Genomic DNA, 16302 nt, shown 5'->3' with positions numbered 1-16302 from the left:
GGTGTCAGAACTGAATAGAGGCTGGGAAAATGAGCACTGATATAGCATTGCTTCTTCAGTTTTGATCAGTTGTCCTATCTTAAGTTGCTCTCATATTGACACTGTACCACCTCAGCCTCACCAAAAGTTTATTTCAGTGAGATGATAAAGCTGTTCCTCTCTAGAGAAGTATCTACACTTGGAAACACATTTCAAGTTCTCCAGCTGTTCAAAAAAATCTTCTTTCTTTGTCTCTTTTACATTAGAAATGTTTCTCTGTAAGAGGAAACATAGACAGGAAAAAAGAGAATGGCAGGTGCTAAAAATGAATTCTGAGGCAGATGTCCTATAGTATGTCTTGCCACTTATATGATCACTTGTATGATAAGTGATATCATGGGTTCAGTGTTGTAAGGTATTACTTGTTTCAACAACATTTAAATATGTTTCTCAATATGTTCTCATTGTCTACAGTGAAAAAAGCATACACATTTATTTGCTGGTCTTGCTGCAAAAACAGGACCTTACACCTCAAACGTGAGTTTGTGACTAAAAGTTCTGCAAAGTGCTGGTGCAGATATCTTATTCGGATGTTCAAATACCTTGTGACAATCAGTGGTTTTGAAGGGTCGTATTAAACACCTTATGTTTTAAGTGTTTCTTCTTGCCCCTACCTATAGGCACTGCACAGACATTATTTGCTGTGTGATCTTCATTGTTGTCATTCTGGGTTACATTGCATTAGGAGTTGTGGGTAAGTAAATAGAGGTATAGTATACTTTTTCATATAGAGGGGAAGCAGCTTTGTGAATGTTAGAATTTTTAATTGAAATGTCCCTTTTGCTTATATTTGTGCAAAGCTTTCCAATCAATAAAGTAATGCCTTTTGTAGAAGCAAATAATGAATTAACATTCAGTATCTATTGTAATTCACAGAATGACAGGCTGGGTAAGGCTGGAAGGGACCACAGTGGGTCATCTGGTCCAACATCCTTACTCAGAAGGGTCATCCCAGAGCATATGGCACAGGATTGTGTCGATGGTTCTGGAATATCCCCTGTGAGGGGAAACTCCGCACCCTCTCTGGGCAATCTGTTCAAGTGTACAATCACTGCACAGGGAAGAAGTTTTTCCTCTTGTTAAGGTGGAAGTTTCTGAGTTCAGTCCCTGCCTGTTATACTGGTGCCAGTGCTGGGCTCCCAGAGCAGAGCCTGGTTCATGCTCTGCCCCATCCCGGCAGCCAGGGACATCCAGGGCTGAGGGCCCCTCTCAGCTGGGGCTCCTCTCCAGGCTGAGCAGCCCCAGCTCCCTCAGCCTCTCCTGGGCACGGAGATGCTCCAGGCCCTTCCTCAGCTCAGGAGCTCCTGTCCCTGCTGTGCTGAGGATCCAGAGCTGGACACACACTCCAGAGGTGCCTCCAGGGCTGGGCACAGGGGCAGGATCCCTCCCTGACCGGCTGGGAACGCTCTGCCCGAGGCACCCCAGGATCCCATTGGCCTCTTGGCCCCTAGGACAAACTGCTGGCTCAGGGACAGCTTGTCGTCCCACCAGAGCTGCAAGGTCTTTCTCTGAAGAGCTGCTTTTCTGCAGGGAGAAGTTCAAAGCCATGTGTTTACTGATATAAAAAAACCCTCAAAATTAAGTGTGCTTAAAAAAAATGACAGGGTTTGAAAAGTTTGCAATCAAAAAGTAACTGTGATGGAAAATTCCAGGCAGCAGAAGCTAGAGAAAAACAATTTGGGTTGAGAGCAGCCCTGAGGAGAAGGAATTGGCAATGCTGACTGATGAGGTTTGGGCATGAGCCAGCCATATACACTTGCAGCCCAGAAAGCCAAACGTATCCTGGGCTGTGTTGAAAGAAGTATAGTCAGCAGGTGGAAGGAGGGGGTTCTGCCCCTCTGCTCTGCTCTTGTCAGACCCCATCTGCACTCCTGCATCCAGATCTGGGGCCTCCAGCACAGGAAGGACATTGACATGTTGGAGCAAATCCAGAGAAGTGTTCTGAGGACTGGAGCACCTACTATAGAGGCAGGTTGACAAGTTGGGGTTGTTCGGTGTGGAGAAGAGTGCACTCTGGGAAGACCTTAGAGCCCCTTCCAGTGCCTAAATGGTCTCCAAGAGAGTTGGAGAGGGACTTTCACAAGGACATGGAGTGACAGGACAAGGGGAAATGGCTTCTAAACTGACAGAGGGAAGAGTTAGGTTGGAGATTAGGAAGAATTTCTTCCCTGTGAGGGTGGTGAGGCCCTGGCACAGGGGAAGGCCTTTGCCCAGAGAAGTTGTGGCTACCCCATCCCTGGCAGTGTTCAAGGGCAGGCTGGAGGGGTGCTTGGAGCATTGGATTGCTTTTTTGCAGATTAATCCATATCTAGTACGGCTTACTGTGTTTTACATTTTAGTTTTTCATTAGGAAGTCTACTAATCAGTACTCTCCAGTGTTGATCAACACAGTATTAAAGTGATACATTTTCATGCTAGCTAATTTTAATCATTAACTGTGAACATTTGAGTAAAACCTTAAGAGATATTGTATATTTTGCAGCTTGGGTGCACGGGGACCCCAGGAAAGTGATTTATCCAACTGACAGCTATGGACAGTTCTGTGGTCAGAGAGATACCCTCAATGAGTGAGTACTAAATCCATTCACGTACCTTTATTACTTGTGCAGTGTGAATAAGATGTGGTTTCAAATCTCTCTGTCAAAGAGACAGTGACACTCTGACAGTATTTATTCCAAATAAAGCACAGAAATATATTCGTTTCCGAGTGCAAATCCAGATGCAAATTATTACTGTAGTGCAGTTGTTTGTGTTATTTAGAGAATTTTTTTTGTAAGGTATCAATATAAATTAAAGATTGTGTCAGCAGTTAAATAGAAAGTGACTAGCTGGCACATCTTCTAACTGCCAAAGTTTGGCAGGGTAATTCATAACCCATTGAGTAATTCTTCATCCACCTTTGGATAAGAGTAGTCTTAAGGCATTGTAGCTTGGTCTATAGTTTTTCTCAGCCTGCACCAAATAACAGAAAGGTCTGTAGTGAAAGGCTCTTGTTTTTTTTCTGGTGCTTATCCACTGCTGGTAGAGAGGAGACTGAGTAGTGTGGGAGACGGGCAACTGTAACCACACCTTCCTTGGATAAGCAGGAGGTAAATAGAGCCAAATGGCTCTATTTACTTATCTCTGTTTTTCAGTCATTTTAGATTTTGAATTGTAAGAGTTAAATTAGTTGGTTGATACCAACAGAGTACTTATACATGAAAATAACTGCTCAGGGAAGAAAGACTTTGCATCAATATTTTCTCTGAAAATCTAAGAGGTTTATGAAACAGAATTTTGAAAAAGGTTTGCTTTTTCACTCACCGTCGTCCTCCCTTCAAAAGATAAGTTTTAGGCACACTTTATGCCCTTGTTACTGTCAAGAAGCTGGATGCTATGCTAGTATTTGATAACAACTCTTTGCTGCTTCTTTCTTTCCTCATTTAGTTTTCTGTGGGAAAAAATAAGGAAGCCACTGTCCAAAGGGCAGCTCAGAAGGGGAGGAGCAGGAGATAGAGACCGGAACAGAAGATAGAGACATTTCATAGAGACATAACAGGAGATAGAGACTGGAACAGAAGCAGAGCTAGGGCTATATATCCTCTCAAGTTTTTTTTACAGGCAAAACAGGCTAGTGAAAGAAAACCTGTTCCGCTCTCTTACTGTTTTTCACAGCAGTTCTTGGAGAGTCAAACTTTCTGAAGAGGAAAAACAAGGAGAAAGAGTTATAGTGGTCTGTGTTCCCTTTACCATACTCCCTCTCTGCTCCCCCCCTTGCTGCCAATTTGTCCTTGTCCCCTCTGTCGCCAGTAGGAAGTAGTGGACAAATGGTTTTGGGAGTCTCAGACACACAGCTTCAATATCCTGTGTGATGTGGAGCCAGATGTTTCTCGCTGATTCTTACCATTCACTCCCATTCCCTCTTTGTTACTTGATCCTTTGCTTTAGTTATTTCTTACACAATGGTTTTCAGTTTGTATTTACAAATGACTCTCCCTATTAGGATTACTAATCCCTAGGATTACTGGAGAATATAACAGCTACTGAGACTGCATTTTGGCATTAATTTGGTACATTGAGGAGATTCTTAGAAAAATGTAAGTCAGAAGACACATAATACAGCCTACTGGAAAAGGAAGTGTTTACGGCAGTAGGCCAGGACACCCCTCTGAATGAGTCCCTCTAGTCCCTGGGGCGCGGCTGTGGATGTGCTTGTGAGGCTTTTGTCAATACCATTGTTTTTCAGATTCCCTGAAAGTAAGCAGTGTGGAAGACTAACTCAAAGCTGTGGTTTTCCAAAGTCTCCAAGGGTTTAATCTGAGACATTTTTCTTGGAAGTAATCACAGTCTTCATGTTTTGAATCTTGTCCTTGTAACAAGTATTTTCAGCAATCTCACTGAGGAGTAGAAAAGACAAGTTAGAAACAAAGCAAACACTCACAGCTTGTGCAAAAACCCATTTGAACTCCAGTGAATGCTGTGCAGTCAAATAAATTCTTCTTGTATAATCATGAAAGTCTCTGTTAGACTTCTTCATGTCTTCTTGTAATCTGTCCATTAATTGCCATTTAATCTCTGAACTTGTTGTGCCTTCTACAGCGCATTGTGTACTAATTGAATACAACACAGTTTCATTATACAGAATACAGACCTAATTCTGAATAGGTGTGTGGCTGTTTTCATGTGTTATGTATATGTTTAAACTTTATTTTCTGCTGTCAATACCAGCAACTGGGCTAAAAGTAAAATTAAAAAAAAAACCCAAACATTAATCGTTTTGAGCAGGTCACAGATCATAAATAATCCCTTCAAGAAACTATTGAAGAATGATGACATTTCAGTCCAAAATTGTATTCTACTAATCTGAAGAAACAGCAACTAATGGTGGTAAATTAGTTTTGCCAGGATGCATCTTTTCTTAAACAGTGCATAGCAGAATATACCTCAGTGAAAACAAGTTAACCTTGTTGAGTTAACCCCAGTTTTAACTGGAGCTTGACTGTGCAGTGGTGCTGTATAATGGCTTTGAAGGCATAGCCCTATTCAGCAATTGGTGGGAGTCACATGCTGGTGGGAGAGCAGAGGATATGTCCCAAACTTGGGGATACAATGAGATGTAGAAGCAGGACTAGTGTTGAAGCAGGACACATAGAGGAGGGGCAGCCTTGTTAGCCCAAGCACCCTTGATTGTTAATATTGCCATGCTGCTCACAAGACAGAGCTCCCACTGTGCTGCATTGCCATGGTGAAGGTCAGTGGGGGCTCAGACACTGCTTTGTGGAGTCTCTTGCACATCACAGAAGCATAGAATAGCCTGAGTTGGAAGGGACCTTAAAGCTCATCTCATTCCAACCCTTGTTCCATGGCCAGGGACACATTACATTAGACCAGGTTGCCCTGTTCAACCTGGCCTTGAGCACTTCCAGGGATGGGGCAGCCACAGCTGCTCTGGACAACCTGTGCCAGGGCCTCACCACCCTCACAACAATGAATTTCTTTCCAATATCCAGTCTAAACCTACTCTCTATTAGTGGGAAGCCATTCCCCATTGTCCTATTACTCCAGGCCCTTGTAAATGGCCTCTCCGTATTTTTTGTAGGCTCCCTTCAGGTACTGGAAAGCTACAGTTAGGACACCCCTGAAGCTTTCTCTTCTCCAGGCTGAACAATCCCAGTTCTCTCAGCCATTCCTCTTGGGAGAGGTGCTGCATCTCTCTGATCAACTTGGTGGACTTTGATAGGCCATAGAGGGGCATATGCACCATTTCTTCCAGGGGTAATGCATAACCCTGGCTAGCTGGCTTTGAAGTCTTGTTTAAAAAGGGCAGGTCTATTGCCGTATTATCTTCACTAGAGCTATCTGATAATTTTCTGACATAATGAAGACTGACAGCACATTTTGCTGTCTTCAAAACCCAAGTCTTTAAATCGAGAGATCTTGGGGTCTCAGTTTCCAATAAATTCAGACTTAAGTAACGGCTACCACAAGGCTCCACATTCCGGTAGATGTGGGGCTGACAGACTGACCCTTATTTATATCAAGGGGGATCTTGTCAGTGTTATTAGTAGATGATATTATATTCTGCTTCCTGGACAGCTGCTTTTGGTTTCAAACCATAAAGAGCTTCTGATTGATTTTGGTGCCACCTTCTGATCAATAAAAATTAGGCAGCTTTTACAGTGAAGCATTTGCTGATAGTGAGTTTGCATACACAGGATGTAGGTGGCACAGAGACTACAGTGTTTTTGCAGAGTTATTTTACAAACCTCACCCTCTCGAGGCAGGACTACAGATACATGGATTGTTTCAGCGTAAAATCTTGCTGCGGAGAATAGCTTGTCAAAATTAGCATTATTTAGAACAAATACTTCTGGTTTCATATGTGTCTTGATGTGAAACATTCAAGGTCTACTTGGAATTTTTTTTTTGTCTTGAGTTTGCAATATGGATGTTCACAGTAATAGAATTTAAATATCAATGTATGCTACAAATTTTGAAATGGTAGGATGTATAAGCACCTACATTTATGGTGATGATTATCTTATATCCATTTCCATAGGAACAAGACCATTTTGTTTTACTTCAACATTCTGAAATGTGCCAGCCCCGTAGTGTTAATAAACCTACAGTGCCCTACAACACAGGTGAGTGAAAATGTGGAGGTAAAATATTTTCCCTGCATCTTAGTCAAGGTGCTTAAAAATGAGACGTATATTTGTTTAGAATTAAAAATTGTTGTTCATGTCCTTCAAAATATAACAAGACTGTTTTATAAATTACTTGTAGCACACACTCTCTGTAGCATGTGGCAGTCAGAAAGATGAAATGGAAATGCACAAGATTGTGTATTTTGGGTAAGAGTAGAGAAAAAAAAAGTCTGCTGACTTGAATACAGCAATTTGTTACTTATGAATTCATCACAGGCAACTATCCAGTAATATACAGTGCATGCAGAAAATATTGATTTATATCTAAGGTTTTCAAAGCTAGACATGTTCAAGGTGCTTCATATTGCCAGTGACAGGAGTATCTGGGTGTGGTTAGAGCCTATAGCTCTTTCAAAAGTGAAGATTTTGAAAGCTTGTTCTTGCCTTATGCCACAATTTGTACTCTGTTTGTTGTGCTGTGACTCCTCATGAAGTTGTGAAATAAACCAAATCACTGCATTTGTGTGGGTTAAGATTAATCTCCTGATCTTTCTTACAAGACCATTTTCCTGACCATAAAACTTGGAAATCTCCAACAAGAAAGAGCAAGAACCCTCTTAACACTGGCTAGTTGCTGTCAGAAAGAAAACATGCTCCATCAGCTGCAAATCTGCTTCAGGAGTCTCCATCTGTCCACATGCAGACACTGACACTGTTACCCTGCTGACTTTAGACTCTTTTACTAGAACAGTTCAGTGTGTCAGAAATATGAGGTCATTGTGTGGGATTTGACTGGTGCTGTGGTCAAGTTGGCAATGGCCATGAATCAAATAGGGTGCAGTACTTGTTGAAGGAGAGTTTTTGGAAGCATAGTAGTTACTTTGTTCATTTTCAAATAATGCAACAACTCCAAAACTAAGAATGCTGTTTTTGAATGCTGTTTGTTACTGCAGATGGGTAAATTACTGGTCTTTTTGGAAATCGCTGAAGAAATTGTTTTTGATCATTCCTCTTTTGAACAGCAAACAGTGTCTTCATTCCTGACCTATACATCTAAATGTACATTTAAATAGCAGGAGAAAAAAACCCCAAGAACTAACATGAGAACAGCTTCGGTTCTTGAATAAGACTGGATTGGAAAGCTGTTATTACAGCCCATGGGATCCATAGACATCACATTTCATTGCCAGTTTCATAGATGGCAAACAGTTTATAGCAGAGTATGTACTTGTTAGTCATCTGTTGCCCCAGCAGGGACAGAACACTTCTTTCTTTGTTCCTTGGCCTGTGGGTAGTCTGTAGGACTAAAATACTCATCTAGAAAGACCCTCTTGTAGCATCTGCCCTGTTCTAAGGATTACTACAAGACCTCTTCCCAAAATTCTTTTAATTTAATTACTTACAACGGAATGCCCTTGACATGAAAGACAGTTTTTTGTGCATGATATCTGTCTCATACTTGGACAGCAGAGCTTTGCGAAGGGTGTTTGGATAGCACAGCTTTGGAAACAAACTGCCTTCTAGAAAAGCGTGAAACTTGCTGTCAAGATGGAATTCAAACCACCTCACAGTCTTAACACTGAGGAGTCAGAATGTCTGTCCACTTGTGTGATTCCAGAAACAAGCAGAACCTTCAGAATCTCTTTATCAGGGCAGCCACTTATCTAAATCACAGCTTCTCAGTGGATGCATTCAATAAATCCCAGTCCTCACCTGTTTTCTCACATTAATCCAGCTTATAATGGCTGTACTTTGAGTCATGTGAACTTCATTCTTGACATGAGCATCCCCATTCTTTGTAACTAGGGGAGATCCATTCTTAGTCTGTACTCAAAACTCACTTTTGAGTGATTTGCGCCTAACTTGGCAATATTTGTACAGATGTAATTGGCTGAAGAGGTTGTGTAGAAGGGTGGAACAACATTCCCTGAGACTTCTGATTTTAGTGAGGCTTTCTTTAAATAAAGTTCACCTTACACATGTAGTAGAAAGAAATTGCATGTATCCTGTGAAAGTAGCTGTCACACCACCTTGCTCCTATATACTGCTGCTGATAGATGTAGATGAGGAGCACCTGACAGGTTTTTTGCTTGCTGTCCAAAAAAATAAATAATACTCTTTTCAACAGACTGGAAGCTCTTCTTACCTATCAGAATGTGTAGAACCTAAGAAGATACAGAGAGGGGCTTGATATACCAGATATGAGGAGAACACACTTTGAAAGTGTTTTCTATCAAAGAATTCTCTAAGTATTCATTTAGGGAATCTAAAGGACAACATATCCTTTCTAAAACCTGCAGTAAACATTACTGAAGGCAGTGGCATTTTTCTTGCTTTTTCATTGCACCAACTTTCCTTACCCTTCTCTACCCAGAGTGTATCTTTACTTACGTTTTTCTTTTCTTTCAGCTTTGTGTCTCAAAGTGCCCAGACAGGTTTGCAACGTACATTGATGTTCAGGCTTCCTACAGATATAGACCAGATCAGTGGAATTACTTCAGGCAGTTCTGCAAACCTGGTTTTAACAATCCTCGCAAGGTGTGTATGTATCTATAGATGATAAAGTACATTTGTTCTTCAAGCAGTATGTAATATGCATGATTTTACTGAGCTGCATCAAAGATTTGATTTACTTTGATTTCAGCATATAAGATGTCCCATTTATGTGATTTGACAGTTGTTTAATCCAGGCTGAAGGTCTTGAATATACACTAAATCCCCCACTCTTGAAATGATTGCTGTTTGCTTAAAAGACTACCTGCAGCTACTCATGTAGTTGCAATACTGTGGCAACCTTTAGTACTTAGGTGCCCCACAGCAGTAGAGTGGAGTGTCTCAAACCAGTTCTTAAGGATCCTAAGTCATCTATAGCTGCTTGAAAAGTTAGCTAAGAAAATTAATCTATCCTTCATGTAACTGAATTTGCACTCAAATGTACTGCATTACTTCTCCCATCTTTAAAACATCTTGCAATTTAGCTATATTAATTGGGTTAAATTCTTACTTTTCTTTAAGAGGAAAGGTAGGCAAGGAACAATTGCCCAGTCAGTTCTGGCTTAGATACTGATCCAAAGGTGTTTTCTTTTATGTCACTAGAAAAGAAAAGAATAGTCTTTTCCCAAGTCATGATGACAGCTTGGATTCTTACTTCGATATAAATGTATCTTGCAGCTCCACCAATGAAATTTGGGAAGGAGGCTACAAAGCCCAGTTTGAGGCATTCCCTCAGAATGGGTGAGAAACAAACAACACTAGTTACACTGCTATGTATTCAGCGTTCCTATTTTTCCCCTTTTTAGTCTGTTGCTCAAGTCCTACGTGATGAAGATTGTCCTTCGATGATCATTCCAAGCAGGCCTTGTGAGTGGTTCTACTTCTTATACACATCTTAGCAGATTTGTGAGCGTTCATATTAAAGAACAACTACAGTCTGAAATGTGTTTTGTGGCAACATCACTAGGAGCTTTCTGTTACCTGACATTGACATCCATTCAGTTTTAAAGTATAAATCAATTCAATTTGAAAATATAAATATTTATTAATATTTTTTCTAACAGTCATCTGGGAACATTTAGCATGTGATCAGATCAAGCTGAACTCTTTCTTGCTCTTGAATCATCAGTGGTAGCAAAAGCTCTTTAACTCAAATTGTGCCTTCCAAAACAAGAGCAAGCAACGCCATTGGCATAAAGAAAATGCTGTGAATGTTGGAAGGATCATATGGCCAGCTGTTGAAGTTCAAATGATACTTCAGCCCAGTTACAATGCAGCTTTCTTTTCAGTGCAATGCTGGCTACACAGGGCAGACAGAGGAATGAAGGGGCGAAAAATGTCACTATGGTCAACAAGTGTTTCTGAGTAGATAACCACTGATTTCAGAGCTCGTCTCAGCTGCATAGGTGTCGTACTGACCAAGAATCTTATGGAAATAAGAAATTGCTGTTTATTTTTGCCATACTTTAAAGTAAGGGTCATGTAAACCAGGAACATATCATTAAAATATAGATTAAATTTTCAAAACATAGTATGAATTTGTATAAAAACTGAAGTACTGACCCAAAAGACATGATATAATTTACAAAGAAGCTCTTATGTTCTTTTAGACGACATCAAGGGGCAAAGATTACACGGGGAGGAAAAGGTACATTAAGATTTGTTCCTTAATAATTTAGTCAGAATGATTGCTGGGGGAGATGCACCAGACTTAATACTGAGTCCTGGCATTGCTATTGTTGGAATCTGGTAAGGAAAGAACTGAATGGTTATGTGAAGTACAGCTCTGAAGGAGGACTCAGCTGCTCTTCTCCTTGGGATGAAACCAAGGATGGTTTGCAGTGAAGAACAGGGCAGTGTAAATGAGTATGCAAACATCTCTCCTTTTCTCTCTTCTTTGTAATCTCATCTTCCCTCTCTAGCCAGTTGTTTCTGTCCTTTTTTCCATTGCTTCATCTCCAAGAATACGTGGTGGTAGTGGCTGGTACTGGAGCTCATCTGGCATATAAGGAAACTGACACTTGCTGTTATATATTGTTTTGGGGGCGAATATGATTCATGACCAGTCAAGTTGAATCTGTTCCTGGGGGCTGGTCGGATTATTACCATAAAATGGCGTATTTGAGAAGCTGCAGTTTTTTTAATCTGCCCAGATACTGACAGAGAGTAAGTTCCACATTTATTACAAATTCTTAAAGTCCTATGTATAGTACTGTTCTTACTTGGTAGGACCTAGAATCTCCAGTTGAAGTCTATGATCCCACCCTGCCTGAGCTTAGATAAAAAGCCCCAGAGCATAAAAATCATAATCTTGAATGTAATGGCTCTTCCAAGATTTGTCAAAGTCAACATATTATTAGATAATCAGTTGAAAAACAATTGACTGTGAATCTGAAATTATTTAAATATGTTACAAAACACACATGATAAAAGCAGAGCTTGACATGAAATGTAATATGCAGGCTTTGTTTTGATATTTTGAATAGTTCTGAAGAGATGCTTCCCAGATTTCTCCACGAAGAATGGTGTATTGACCGTGGCAAATCAGACTACATTCAAAGATGGAAGAGGGAAAACAAGAAATGTAACTGATCTCAGGGAAGCTGCAAAGTAGGTTTTACCTTTCTTCAGTGTTTGTTGGATTCTGAGGTTGTGCAATAATTTAGTAATGGAAAAAAAAAAATCAGACTCTGTCATAGCAAATGACTGAGGGTACCCAAGCAAGACTTCGTATTAAATGGTCTCTCTGTGCCTGAGCATTTCCAAAGTTCCATTAAGGAAATCCAGCACAGTGGTGTGCAGAAGGGAGCAAAAAGTACTAAAAGTTTTAGTCTCATGGTATCAGTCATTTGTTGAAATAATTCTTGTTTTTCCTAGCAAAAATAAGTTTTGTGAGGAAAGTTAAATGAGGTTCAAAATGCAGTCCTCATGCTGCAGGACTCAGGCCAGCCAGTAATGGCCTTGGCTATCCTGTTCTGTGATGACCTTTCCGCTACCATGGACTGGCCTAGTACTTCGGGTATGTCACCTCATCAGAGTGCTTCTGCTTCTGGTAAAAAGTAATGTATTGGGCTGTTCTTCAGAAAACAATTATATGGGCAAGCATTCTGCAGGATAGAAAAACAGTTCTGTGAAGTTGCTTCATTGACTAGTTTTTTGGTTCTATGCTATTAGCAGTTCTAGAGTCACAAGTGTTTGTGTCCTGGTACATTGCAAATATTGATGCTATACACTTGTCTTGTGACATAATAAGCAATTCTGACAATAAAGCCTTTTTAATAAATTATTTTTCAGGACTTGTAGAGACATTCTTACACAGTTTTTTTCTTTGCTGTGATTGATGTTTGCTTGGTGACAGAGCTGGAGCTGAAAAATTGAAATATACTCTTATCACTGCCAAAGATATTTCAAATTCTTTCACTGATCCTGCTTGTTGTTTAAATAAATTCTCACTTTCTACCTGAGGCAATCTTTTCTTTGATTTTTCTTTTCTCAGTGGCATCAATAATGTCCTGGATGCAAGATCAGTTGGAATGAAAATTTTTGAAGACTATGCCATTTCTTGGTATTGGATTTTAATGTAAGGGTTTTTGTTGGTATTTTTAGCATTTCCAAACTCATTCTGGAGTGTGCAGGGTATAGAAAAATAGATCATGTATGTATTTGATACAAATCCTACTTTAAAACTCAAGGAGCAACTGTAATTTCCATTCATCACACGTGATAATAAGGTTGTTATGGTTCTGTGGATAATATGGATAGTACAGCATACATACATGGAGTGTCAGTTGATCTGGAATAGCTTTTTAATGTCCTGCTAGACAGAAAATCAAGAGGTGCAGTGTTCTCTTGCAGCACCCATGTGTGTGGCAATTCCAAAACTGAAAAATCTTAATTAAGTGACTTTCAAGCCAGTTGCAGTTGCCAAGTGTCACTAGCATATATATATAAAACAGATAGTTTCAAAATTCATGCAAGCAATATACAGTTAAATCCATTCTAATATTCAATTTCAACATAAATCCATAAATCCAATGCAGCAGGCAAAGCAACATCAAGAACAAAAATTATTGAGGAGTATTAACTTTTTCTTGCAATTAATATTCATTAATCACTAATTAATTAAAATGCAGCACTGAAACAAGAGAAGAAGCTACTTTGCTAAAGCAAATGTGTCAGTATTTGTGAATTCCTAGCCCACTGATACTGGTTTTGATGGACTGGTGTGTTGATCTGTTTAAACAAGAGCAGAAATTGTCACCAGGTGAAAACCTGTAACATGCGCATGTTAAGTATACATTAGTCAATCCTGAATGCAAATCCATGACAATTAATACATACTTTAGATAAGAATATGGGGATTTAGTCAGTTCAGAAACATGAGTTGTCAACTTTTAAAGGTCAGTCACTGGTGGAAAGACAGCTTTCTCATAGTTTGATACTCAGCTCACAATATTTAGTAGCAGGAAACTCACAGATATTCAGCAAGCTTGGGTCTCTCTATCTCTTAATGAAATCAGACTAACGGTACAGATTCTTTCAAAGGAGATACCACTCAACACACTGGACAGAGGCAGACCATTTTTTTGAACAGAAATTCTAAATCTTGAAACAGGTTTCCACATTCCGAATATGGTATTTTTACTGTTTTTTTGTAAGGAAGTGTTGCCACTTTAAGATAGTTGGATAGGTAATTTTCTTCACACTTTTCACCAAATGCTAGCATAGATCAAATGATTTCTGGACATATTTAAGTGTCATAGTTTGGGTGATGACAGTACAAAGGGGCTGGATTAAAATTTAAATATGGAATTGCTGTAATTTTTTTAGCATACCCCAAAAGAACACTGCTTCAAGGCTCAATTTAAGGGAACTACTCTGTTGAAGACAGTTGCTACTATGTACTCAGTTTTGGTGTTACTAGGACTCATATATACTAAAGATAACTTTAGATAAAGGTAATCTACTGCTTTCATGATTGAACTCCAAAACTACAACTTTTCTTGAGGAATACATTCTGAATTTCAGTAAATCATTCAGAAAGGGAAAGTACATCAAGCTAGGAAGCCTTTAAAGGGGTAGGACTTAAGGCAAGCTTACAAAGGTTTAGCTAAATAAGCTGATGTGCAATTTTATGATCAGGCTGCCCCATTTTTTAGCTTTGCTTATTGGCTAAATAAGCTGGGAACATTCAGAAGAAAAATTACTGAACACAGGCAAGAAGGGGGTTTAAATTTTTTTGAGTCTGTACTAATAAAAAATTCAGATGTAACATTTAATAAAAATGAGACATTAAATGTTTTTTGAAGCACCTAGGCTGGATATTTGTTTTATGGGATTAATATTCATATTGCTTTCTTCATAATTGTTTAGAAAGCTTTGCAGAGGAAGAAAGCCTTTTGCAATATTTTTTTTCCTTTTGGACTTGCTGTCTAGGAGTGAAATGAAAATATTCTATGTAGCAGCAGCAGTAGTAGTAGTATATTATTATTATTATCTTGATGAAGAGAAGGCACTGTAGACATCTTTCCTAGGGCCTGCATAGAAAGGCTCTTAACAGTTTCTTTCTATGCATCATAGTTCCGTGATCATTTCCTCTTCTGAACAGTAGAAGTGGTGATGAGTAGAAATTATATCCTCCTAACCTCCTGATGGCTTTCCTCCTAAATTTAATTATTTTTTTTTCCTAGGAAGCTCCTAAAATGTTGTTTACTAACATTGTTTCTTTGCAAGCAGGGATTTTCTGTAGAGGACATAAACCAGCAACTTCCCCACATATAGGTATTCCTCCAATTTAACTTTCTAGATTTCTAGATTTTTGTAGATTCGACTGTGGCCTGAAAAAGGCAGTGAGTTTTTCAGCTGGTATAAGTGACAAAAAAGGCATTATATTAATCCCATTCAATCAGCCTGAGAACACAGTGCACATAAACATTTCAGGCTCTGCCCTGTGAGATCATCATTTATAAGGTCTTTGTAATGGCAGATAATAGCCATGAGAATGTATTTCATAAAAAAGATTTTGAAATACATTTTCACAAATCATGCTGTTATGAGAGATGAAGTGACCCTCATTTGGAGTAGCAGGAATGCAAGAAAGTGAATAGATTCTCACACTCATTTTCCCTGTGTTTCTGTTTCTTGACTTTCCAGTGGGCTGTTCATTGCAATGATGCTGAGTCTGCTCTTCCTTGTGTTGTTGAGGTTCACAGCTGGGGTTCTCTTCTGGATTTTCATCTTTGGTGTGATTGGTATTATAGGTTATGGTAGGTGTAATTTTCTAGCCTCTGAGACTATTTTTTCTTACTGCTTAAGTCTGGGGAAAGAAAATCAGTAGTTACTTCAATTGAATGGTACAGTTGGGTGAATTAATGCTTAGTTTTTGACACAATTAAGTGAGAAGGACATAAATGCAGCAAAATGTGGTAAGAATTCAGCTGTGCTAATACTTAGCAGCAGATGTAGCAACCTGCATCACTTGTGCATGGTATGCTTAGTCTGTAATCACTTGTACTGGTATTTCTTTCCCATATATGTGATATCATAATTGGCTTGTCTCATAGTGATGCAGTCTTGGGTTTTGCTTACCTGACAGGCTTATACAAAAGCAAAACATTTGGCTTGTAAGATTTTTTTGAAATTTGTCTTTGCTCTCTTCAGACATGTTCCTGTTACATTGATTGTTTTTTAAAAGGCATCTGGCATTGTTACTGGGAGTATGATCATCTTAAAGGAATACCTGGATCTGACCTCACTGTTTATGATATTGGATTCCAGACAGACTTCAAAGTGTACCTGCAACTGAGGCAAACATGGTTAGCCTTTAGTAAGTGCCCTTTAAATTTGGTATCTGTTAATGGATATTCAGGAAAATCAGTCAGTGTCTTGGTATACCTTCTGCCTTGTTAAATCTCCTCCTTTACACATTGCTCAGAGAAGCAAGCAGAATTCCTTTTCTCTGTATTGTGTAAAAATGTGCTTTTTTCAAGGACACTAGTATATTTGTAAGGGGAGATAATGCAATCACACTAGTGATAAGAGTGAGAAAATCTTTTGTTATTAGCATTCTGCTTCCTGTGTGTTCAGTCTTCATCATGGGGAAAGCAGAAGGCGATAATTAAGTTCATCATGATGAAGTTGCATA

At 39.3% G+C, this 16302-nt stretch overlaps 1 protein-coding gene across 3 annotated transcripts in view; it reads left to right on the top strand.

The window, feature by feature from the left end:
• Positions 1–16302, top strand: part of SLC44A5 (solute carrier family 44 member 5) — a 67697-nt gene that overhangs the window by 31296 nt on the left and 20099 nt on the right. For 2 of the 3 annotated variants that reach the window (XM_058843382.1, XM_058843379.1), the window contains exons 3-11: positions 660–733; positions 2522–2606; positions 6578–6662; positions 9075–9203; positions 9965–10025; positions 11645–11768; positions 12655–12738; positions 15312–15424; positions 15853–15984. In XM_058843382.1, the coding sequence (XP_058699365.1) occupies positions 660–733; positions 2522–2606; positions 6578–6662; positions 9075–9203; positions 9965–10025; positions 11645–11768; positions 12655–12738; positions 15312–15424; positions 15853–15984 (887 nt within the window). The remainder of the gene's footprint in view (positions 1–659; positions 734–2521; positions 2607–6577; positions 6663–9074; positions 9204–9964; positions 10026–11644; positions 11769–12654; positions 12739–15311; positions 15425–15852; positions 15985–16302) is intronic. The other variant, XM_058843383.1, reaches the window with a different exon arrangement.

The sequence above is a fragment of the Poecile atricapillus genome, chromosome 7 (genome assembly GCF_030490865.1).
Source record: "Poecile atricapillus isolate bPoeAtr1 chromosome 7, bPoeAtr1.hap1, whole genome shotgun sequence".
Taxonomy (NCBI): domain Eukaryota; kingdom Metazoa; phylum Chordata; class Aves; order Passeriformes; family Paridae; genus Poecile; species Poecile atricapillus.
This window is presented reverse-complemented; position numbering and strand designations above follow the sequence as displayed.